Below are 10,030 nucleotides of genomic sequence, written 5' to 3'. Positions count from 1 at the left end.
ACTGGGATGGGAGACTCTGAAACAGCCTGATTTTCTGTAATTTACACTGGAGCAATGGAGATGAAGGAAGATGTTCAAGCTGGACGTGTCTCCTGGCACCATGATGTTCACATCAGGAGCTGGAGGAGCAGTTGGAACTTTCGAAACGTAACATTCTATACTGGCCGGCAACCACCTTTGGTGACTCGAGTGGCTGCAGGAGGCACCAGCTACTTCATGCTGGTGCCCTTTGCTGACATTCGGAGCGCACAAAATGGGCAAAGGTGGGAAAACCTGCCCTTACCAGCGTTCCCCAAATGAACAGGTAAATGCTGTAGATCTTAGAGTGCTTTGGATCCTTGATTTCTTGATACAGCCGTGTTGACAGGGAGGTCTGTTATGTAACCGTAGAAGCTGATATGTCTCTCTGGGTCATGGCCACATCTGTAGATGAAATATCGGGTTTTTGGAGGTGGTGGGAAGAGGTAATGATAATCTGAACCATGGGAATTTCTCACGTGAACTGCGCTCAGGTGCTCAGGGAACACATAGAAGTCCTGTGTGAAGATCACTCATCTTTCGTAGTGAATCAGGATTAGATTGATTTTGAATACGTAGGCCACGTTTATAATCTCTGCTTTTAGTTCCTTCCTGAAGTACTGCAGAATAAGTTATTGAGAAGAAAGTCCTGCAACGTGTGTTTGCCCTGTATTTAAATTCCACCTGCTGAAAATCCAGGGTTGGTGCTGGGCTCTCCATTATCGCATCCATTTCGACAGTGGGGATTTTGGCATTAATGCCCGGGAGCTGGGCTTTGGCTCCAGAGCCCAGTGTGTCTCAGGGGATGGCCCAGTTGTACTGACTGCGGTCCAGACGTGGCGTGTTTTGGAGATGCTGCTTTGAGACCCAGCGGTTAATGTCTGAATCTGGGTGAAACACCTTCAAATGCACAAACAGCTGGAGATGGTGTGAGCAGTGCTGTGACAGCAGTCTCAGAACACCAGTTCCCAGACTTGTAGTTTTTTGGTTTTTGCTGGGCATCTTTCTGGGTTTGATTTCCTACTCCTTATTTCCCAAGGACCCACGTCCATTAATGGCAAGAGAGTCTAGTGTAGGATTTGCACTTGTACAGCTCATCTCATTTGGGATTGACCTGATTATCCTGTTGTGCAGGAAAGGAAACTCAACCACATGTCAGTTCAGTAACTTTCTGCCCAGCATCTCATGGAAAGGCTGCAGTACAATAAGTAAAGGGCTTCACTCCTCGTCTGGTAACAGTTTGACATCGTGAAAGCTCAATTGACCTAATTTAGGATAACTTTAGAGTTATCTGGAGCTTATGATAACTTTTAAGATAACTTAAAGAGTTCTAAAATATCGGAACATGGTCCCACAAAATCTTGGTAATATGGTCCCACAGCAGACCGTGTCCTGCTCCATTTAGTCCATTTTTATTGTTCTGCTTACAATAGATGACAACTCTTTTCTCCTGCAGCAGAAGTACAGCCAGACCTCCTGTTTCTGGGAAAAACAACCCTCAGGCTGTTTGAGGATCGGTTGTGCCTTCCAGCACAGCAAAGCTCGAAATATAAATGGACTTTTCCTGCCTCCTAATAACAGTGAGTGAAAATATTTTCTCTACTACTTGTTCATTAGAGTAAGTACATACACAAGAATGTCCTTGCAGTGCTTAGTAATCTCTATGAAGGTTCAAAATGTACCGTGGTAAATCAGTGGCGTAGGATCTGCTACCGCAGTGAGTTCAGAGCAAAGAAAGGAATTGTATTGGCATTTGAATAGTGTTGCCATGGGACTCCTTGAGCTGCCATGTTACGGATCTTCGTGTTGCAGGAAAGATGATGTCACAAGTGGTGATTCAGGCTGCTGGGATCCACAGAGCAGAAATGTTGCAGAAATCATTTGCAAGGGTATATAATATCTGAAAATCAAATTAGTTTTGGAAAATAAAAAAGCACCATTACAAGTTTTGTTTGTTTGTTTGTTTTGTTTGTTTTTGTTTGTTTCTTTGGTTGGTTGGTTGGTTTTGTTTTTTCTCATTCCTTTGTAAGAGGAGCTCTTGGCTTCCAGGAGTCCTGTTAGACGGCTGAACCTGGAGCAGGGAAAGTGTCCAGGGCAGGGCACCAAGACAGGGGTCAGAAATCAGGCAGAAGCTGGAGTGAGAGCAGCGTGACTTGTCACAGATGCAGGAGCAAGGGGCCTAAAATCGAGTTGTTCATGGGCCTGAGCTCCAGAGCTGGAGACAGGTGTCATGAGAAAAGTCCAGAGAGACCTCTAGTCAGAAGCAAATAGCCTTTGTTCCAGAAATTCCCCCAGGGAAAGGCAGCGTGTCCTATCTGGGTGTGTCGAGCCCCCCAACCCTAGAGAAGCAAGGCAAGAACTTGGGGCTGTTTCTGTGAGTGCCCGCACTGCTTTCTTTGCAGTTCCCACATCCACAGCAGTGACCCCTGGCAGCTGGGGCTCTCCTGAACAAAACATAGGCACATTTTGGGTGTGTTGTGAGTCAGAGAAGATGCCCTAGAGGCTCAATGGACATGGGTAACCTGTAGAAGAGCCATGTCCAACAATCAGAACTAGAAAATAGATCCAAACCTTTTTACTGAAAAATGCATACATTCAAAGTCCATGTGTCCCAGAATAGCATTGCAAACATTTTAACTGCATTTCTCCTTTTTAATACTTAGAAATCCTGTTAAACCAATTTAAGGTGGAGTTGGCTTACACTGTCCGGAGCTAATAATATGCTATTCTGGGCAGTGACACCGTTAACTATCAAGTTAAACTGCTGTATCTTACATTTTCTTGCATGAGATACAACAAATCTGATCTGCAGGAGTGTCACTAAAATAGGTTTAGTATGATACACCGTAGTGCTTTATCTGCTCTTTCAGAGGAGTAGGTACCCATGCTTTTTCATACTTTCTGTTGTTGCAAGATGCTCTTTTGCCAAGCTTGGCAGAATAGTTTTCCCAAACGTCATAATCTGCCTATTTAATGATCCCCTCAATATGATAAAGATTTCAAACTGTACCTGCATGTCTGAACCTGGATTTGATATTCTAGTTCCCTTCTAATAAAATAATGTTCTTTTCTGCAGATGTGCCATTGCAACAGGGTGGCCAAGAAAGGACTCTGCATCCAGCACATCTTCAAGAATCACTCAGAAACCAAGAGAATATTTCCCTACCAGTTCATGCTCCACTGATTATAAGGCTCAACAATGCTGAAGATGAACAGGACGATGAAGAGGATGATGACAAAGAGAACTGTAAACAGATTATTGTTTCTTTTACAAAGAAGTAGAACAGGGCCTTTTCTACACTTCACAACTGATTTGTTGTAATAACCATGACCTATTTAGAAAAGAGTTGTTGACAAGTTTTGAAAATAGTTTCCAGGTAGTCCCAAAATGTTGGAAGTGTTGGTCACCAGATGTGAGGCATCATTCTAACTCCTGTGAAATGCCTACCTGTATATTTCAATAGCATTATCATCCACATACCTCTGTTGTATTAAATCAAGTTTAAAATGTGACCCACAATTTAGATGTCCATCAAATACTCTTCAAACTTTCTCTAAATTTGGGGACACAATTCACTAGATTAATTGAATGTTTATGCATTTATATATATTTTTTTGTTTTGGTTTTGTGCTTTTTAAAAGTAGCTGAACGGTTGACTGTGTCTCACTTAGAGATGAGGGATTCCTGGGGAAGAATGAATTGCACATTCCCAGAGGGTGAGAGGACGACGACCTGTTAGTGCTTCCTGACTCGGTTTCAGTAGGAGTGAGCCCCATGAATTCAAACCAAATAAAAGCCGGGGCTTTGCTGATCTCAGTAGCCTTAACTGAGACAGATGAGGAGCCCTCACTTCACCATCTCTGCCAGCAGATGTTCCAGGAGAGGAACTGTGGGCAGAGGTTTTGTGACAAGCGCTCTCTGGTGACATGTTTAATCAGAAGATTTCCTTTTGGTTGTCAGTGAAGGATTATGTTGAACATGAGCTCTGAAGATGGTTTTGAATAGTTTCCAATCCACAAACATTAGCTTATTCCTATGTGTTGTAACTGCAGTTCCATTGTTCTTGGCTATACCTAATATTAAGGAATCATTGTTGCGTCCAGAAGCGGAGCTTACATTTAGGAAAAAACCCACTGTGATCAAAATGAAATTCATGATGGTACATGATTATTAGGAATTGTTGAAGGTCTTTGTATAGATACCTAGTAATCTTATAAAACCATTTCCTACAGATGTTTCTAATTGGGTGCCTAAGACTGCTGCAGAAATTGAAGAGGAAAGAACCATAAAGGAAATATGCTATAAAACTGGTAAATACGAAATCAGTCAGTCTTTCCTAAACAGCAATGAAGACAATATACTAAGCCTTTTTTCTTTTCTTTTCTTTTCTTTTCTTTTCTTTTCTTTTCTTTTCTTTTCTTTTCTTTTCTTTTCTTTTCTTTTCTTTTCTTTTCTTTTCTTTTCTTTTCTTTTCTTTTCTTTTCTTTTCTTTTCTTTTCTTTTCTTTCCTTTCCTTTCCTTTCCTTTCCTTTCCTTTCCTTTCCTTTCCTTTCCTTTCCTTTCCTTTCCTTTCCTTTCCTTTCCTTTCCTTTCCTTTCCTTTCCTTTTCCTTTTCCTTTTCCTTTTCCTTTTCCTTTTCCTTTTTGTCTATGTTTAGGAGAGTATTACAGGATCAAGCACCCCCACAAACACCAATCAACAGAAACTGTGTCTTCACCTCAGGAAAAGGAAATATTACTCTTGGAAGCTATGGAGCGAGACTTAGAGAAAGGCAAGTAATATTCATCTTCTCAGACAATATTTACCATTAATAGTTAACATTTATTTTTCCCCACATATATACACATACATAGTGTCTCAGACATGGTGACTACCTGTATTGATCCTGGATGCAAAGAGTAGAAATGGGCTGTAAAACCTACGTGTACTATCTGGAGATACACAACCATTCCATAAATTGGATCAGATAGGATTCATAAATATCGTTCATAAAAAGTGAGGAGTTAAAGAATGAGCAGGTTATTTGGAGCTCGTTCTTTACTTTGGAGCCGTAGCTTTTCTTTAACCTGTGTGTTATAGAATTGTCTTAGAGACCATGAGAGTTGTACGTCAGTTACAGTAGACAGGATCCAAACATCTAAGAAAATACAAAGAAGAATCTAAGAGGAGAGGCTAAAGGAAATTGCACTAAACTAATCACTGTCTCACAGAGGCAGGAGGAAGAGAATGGCAGTGCCATTCCCTGTGCTGACACACCAGCCGCTCACACATTCTTTCTGTTGCCTTTCCAGGGGATGGTAATACAATTCCTACAACATTTAATAATACAAAAAGAGAGAGAGCTGGGAAAGGAGAATACCAACAGAGCGTATTCCCAGAAGAGATTATACTAGTTTTTGGATTATACTACAAAGAAAAATTCCTCTATGCTCATTGCAATTTATGTTTTCCTGTTTAATTTTGGGAAAGAAATGGTTCTGTGGAGTAAGAAACAGATATGTCTATAGTATAATACCCTTAGTCACCAGGTACATCGACATCGGAGGTGAATCTATTATACGAAGTTTGAATCTCCTGCCATTCATTGGTATTTCTGCAATGCTGTTTGTCACCTTATCAGCAATGCCCGTTCAGCTGTTAAAATAATGTGTGGGCCCATGCTGTGAATTGTATCACTGAAGCGCCTGAGGATTGAAGTAATCCTTTTGTAAGCTGAAGTTATTTTTTTACGCCACATTGTTTTAGTTGTTGGGTTTGCAGGACAACCCGTAGCTGAACTGACACAACTGAGACAGAGGCAAAGCGTCCCTCATGTGCAAGGGCTGAGAAATAAGCACTGGCAGAGAGGAACATATTCAGGGTTGTGGTTTTGTTGCTGAGTTCTATTGTAACAACAGGCAGCTCAGGCTCAGAAGTTGTCACCCTGTGCTTTGGAGTCTGTATCCATTGGGCTCCCACTGTGAGTTTGGAAAAGGGTTTATTCCCTCTGTTACACACACGCAAATTACATCCAGCTTTTCACTCTCAGTTCTTACAAATGTCTATGTGGATTAAAGCCAATGTTTGTAGTCTTTAACTGTAAACCCTAGATACGGTATTCATGAACATGTTCTGATTCATCTTGGGAAGTGTCCTGAGCCAGAACCAGTCAAAGTACTTGTAGGAGTTCAAAGTGCTGTTGGTCTTTGTCTTTAGAGTCAACTTTGGAGTTTTGTCACAATTTCCTAGGCCAGAGGAAATACAGCCACTTTTGCTTTCCTTTTGAGGAATGACACTCTCCTAATAATTAACGTGTAAAAGCATGTTCCGCCCAAGAAGACCTGTGTATGAAGTGGGAGATTAGGCTTTCAAATCACCATAGAGTATTTGGAGAAGAAAATGGTGTGTGTTTTTTTAAGAAAGTGAATATGTGTTATTTTAATCCCTCAGCAACAAACCACAGTGAGCTGGTAAATAAGCATCACTCCAAAGAAATAAAGAAGAATAAATGGATTCCTGAGGAGCCAAGAAATTCACCTCATACAGTACCAGGAAAACGTATTTTGAGAACACAGTTGGCTTATTCATTTTCATTTACTAAACTGTTAGATGGTCTAGCACTACCCAGCTAAATTCTGTTCTTAGTGGACAATCCACATTTGGATAGGACTCTCCATAAAGAACATGTTGTTTTAATCTTGTCTTCCAGCCTCCAGGCTCCTGCAATATCTCAACATTTGAGTAACTGCACAGCATTATAAAGTTTGCTTTTTTATTTTTAGGATTTAACACTTCAGAGCCCAGAGGAAAACCAAGTTACCAACCAAGGAGTCAAAGGAAAGATGATGAAACTGCTTCTTATGTTCCTCGTGGGAGAGCAGCAGGAAGAAAAACATATTGCGATTCTTCAGAACCTCGCAGATCAGCGTATGTTTTCTACCGCACTGTGGACGTCACCCAAGAACCAAAGTTCAATGGATCTACAGGTGGGCTTCTGTTTAACCAGGATTCTTAAAACACCTCAAATGTGCCTGTCTGTATGGTGCTACTTTCTTTTTTGTCCCTGCAGGTTCATGTGAAGTCATTTATGCCCAAATATGGTCAAGACTAAATTTGATCCAGCATAGTTTTCATAAGTAGATTGCATGCAGTATCCACAGTCAGAAATGTAAAGCTTTTTTAAGCTTTATAATTAGTCAGACAGTGTATTCATGACCAATAATTTAGTCATCTTCATAGAAGAAATTCATTTATTTCCCCAGAAAGAGGAATGAACACAATGTTTTGCACAAATATATCGATCCCCTCTTTTTACAGTATTTTGAATGTGATGTATTCTTTAAAAATATTTAGTAAATCTCAGAGTAGTCCACCTTTCTCTTCCCATTTTACTCTAACTATTGGTAGGCGTAGTTCTGCGGTAGAATTTCAGTTTCCTTTGGGAAATCCTTCCTGTCCAACATCTCTCCTCCCAGCAGGGGATGAAGGAATGACCTTGCTTTGCATGGTGTTTTTCTACAACTGGGATTTCACTGGTGTTTTGATTGTGATGGTTTGATTTGGCTTCATACCACCCCATAAACTGAAGCAGAAGTACTGAATTTCTGCTGCATTCTGGCCCGAACTGAGAGGAAGCAAAAGTGGCCATTTGTGTGAGCAGGAAAAAAGGAAGAAGAGGCAAAGCCACATCTTCCTGCAGAGGAGTAGGGGCCGGGTGAAGAGCCCTGTGCGTACTTGATACTGACACTTGCCTCTTGGAGTTCTGTTTGCAGTTGGAGGTGGGCTTATCTATCAACCAGTGCCATTACAGTTTTAGCCTTGTTGTTTGTAATACTTTGTGATGTTCACAAATGCTGCCCATATCCAGCACGTGTCTAAATGCTACAGACAAAAAAATCATTCCTAGTTCAGCCCAAAGGTCTCCTTCGGAGCACATCGATCTTCTCGGGCTCAAGAATGGATGTTTCAGAGGTCCACATACCACCTGTGCGGTACAGAGAAAGGGCAGGTAGTCAGCACTTAGAGGACAGTAGTGGGTAAGGGGGTTGTGTTCACAGCTGCACTGCAGACAGTCTGAAAACAGAGATACATTCAGAGAAAAGGATAGAGATGTTTTCCCACAGCAATTCTTCCATTGAGTGCTTTGAGGTTTTAGGTACTATGATGACATGCATCTTGAAAACACCATCAATTTGATCAGATAGGATTCATAAATATCATTAATGAAAAGTAAGAAGCTAGAGCAGGTAATTTGTAGCTGTTTTTTCCTTTGGAGCCGCAGCCGTCTTTAACCTATTATGCAGTTTTCTTAGAGATCATCACAGTTACACGTCAGGTGCTCAAGTTACACTAGACAGGATCCAAACAACTAACAAAAGAGATAGAAGAACATAAAACGAGAGGTTAAAGGACATTATACGTATCACTATCTCACAGAGGCGGGAGGAAGAGAATGGCAGTGCCATTCCCTGTGCTTACACACCAGCAGGGCACACATTCTTTCTGTTCCTTTCCAGGGGATGGTAATACTTCTGCAGCACTTAACAAGGCAAAGAAAGGAGGAGAGAGTTCAGGAAGGAGAGTTCCCGCAGAGCGTGTTCCCAGAAGCAACTGGCGATCCTTTGGCAATGGAGGTAATATACTTTGGCATCAGTTTCTCATTGCTGAACACCTTATTGTAAATAAAATAACTGAATAGATTTGAATTGGGTTGTCCACAAAAAAACTTTGGTTTTTTTGGTCAGTCTTGTTTTCAGCCTCTAGGACCTTGTAATATGTCAAATTCTGAGTAACAGCACAACATTTCTGTACTTCTGTTTGCTTTTTCACTTTTAGGAATTCCCTCTTCAGATCCCAATGGAAAACCAAGTTACCAACAAAGGCGTAAAAATAAGGATGATGAAACTGCTTCTTCTGTTCCTTATGTGAGAGCTACCAGCAGAAAGACTGATTCTGATTCTTTGGAACCTCGAAGATCAACATATGTTTTCTACCGCACTGTGAATGCCACCCAAGAACCAAAGGTCAATGGATCTACAGGTGGGTTTGATTGTGATTGATTTATTATTTTCAATATTTAGTATTATTTTTTATCTTGGAAAATCATGGAGGTTGGTCTTATCCAAACTTCTGATACCTATTTTTTGTCAATTTTTATTATTTTTGCTATTATTGTATTTTTAATGTTGGACAGGGGACTGAATTCATTCTCTTTCCATTCATTCATGGCGATATTTTCATTCATCTTTTTTCCGTCTTTCTACTGTCCTCTTGATAGGATGTACTGTGTCATAAATCTGACAAGAGCCTACGGGTGGGATTCAAAGTCCTGTATCTTTCTTTTTGGAAATCTGTTTCAGATGTGACCATAATTTTACATCTTTCACTTTATTTTTAACTATCTAATCTGTCACTTTATGTAGAAATTTGGTGGTAAATAATTTCAATAATCATAAGTGAAGAAAGTTATTTCATCTTACCAGTTTCAGTCATCTCGTTTAAGCTGAGTTGAATCTCCATGTTGAGATGCCTCCCTATCTTGAATTTTCAATAAAAAGAACCTCCTTAAGAGAGTTTCTCTGCTATGTTACCATGAATACAGTTAAATCAAATGAATCTCAACATCACTGCCACATCTTGGCATTAATACTTGTGTGTATTTGGTTTGGGTTTGTTTGTTTTCTTTTAATGTTTGTTTTGGCTAAATGCAGACAAATTGGTACAGAGATTACAGAGAAAACATTATTAATTTTTGTCATAACAACCACCATTCCCACTGTTGCCAATTTTCTTTTCAGCAGCACCTGAGCCATATGGTGGGAAATGCTCCAAACCAAAGAATCAGCTTGACACAAATAGAAGATTTTCGACCCAAACAGAAAGCTATGGTAATGCTTACCTGTTGTGTTTAAACTGAAAATTGTAGGATTATTTTGCAATTAATGATTTGAATTAATGTAATTAAGATGGAATTAATAGAAAACAAGAGAGTTCATATTTTTAGCCACATTTCACAGGAAACAGTCATTGGGC

General features: G+C 40.2%; 1 protein-coding gene and 1 long non-coding RNA gene across 2 annotated transcripts; both read left to right on the top strand.

Annotated features, from left to right (window-relative positions):
- Positions 1 to 253: 253 nt before the first annotated feature.
- On the top strand, positions 254 to 4,844 carry LOC135577858 (uncharacterized protein C12orf50 homolog). The gene is made up of 5 exons (XM_065047971.1): positions 254 to 304; positions 1,424 to 1,598; positions 3,095 to 3,265; positions 4,252 to 4,329; positions 4,677 to 4,844. The coding sequence occupies exons 1-5, from the start codon at positions 254 to 256 to the stop codon at positions 4,796 to 4,798; spliced, it is 597 nt and encodes a 198-aa protein (XP_064904043.1). The 3' UTR covers positions 4,799 to 4,844.
- Positions 4,845 to 6,778: 1,934 nt separating this feature from the next.
- On the top strand, positions 6,779 to 9,031 carry LOC135577857 (uncharacterized). The gene is made up of 3 exons (XR_010469381.1): positions 6,779 to 6,984; positions 8,515 to 8,631; positions 8,834 to 9,031. It is a non-coding gene; the product is annotated as an uncharacterized LOC135577857 (long non-coding RNA).
- Positions 9,032 to 10,030: the final 999 nt, after the last annotated feature.

The sequence above is a fragment of the Columba livia genome, unplaced genomic scaffold, assembly GCF_036013475.1.
Source record: "Columba livia isolate bColLiv1 breed racing homer unplaced genomic scaffold, bColLiv1.pat.W.v2 Scaffold_155, whole genome shotgun sequence".
Lineage (NCBI taxonomy): Eukaryota > Metazoa > Chordata > Aves > Columbiformes > Columbidae > Columba > Columba livia.
Note: the sequence above shows the minus strand (reverse complement) of the source record. Positions and strands in the feature narration are given on the sequence as shown.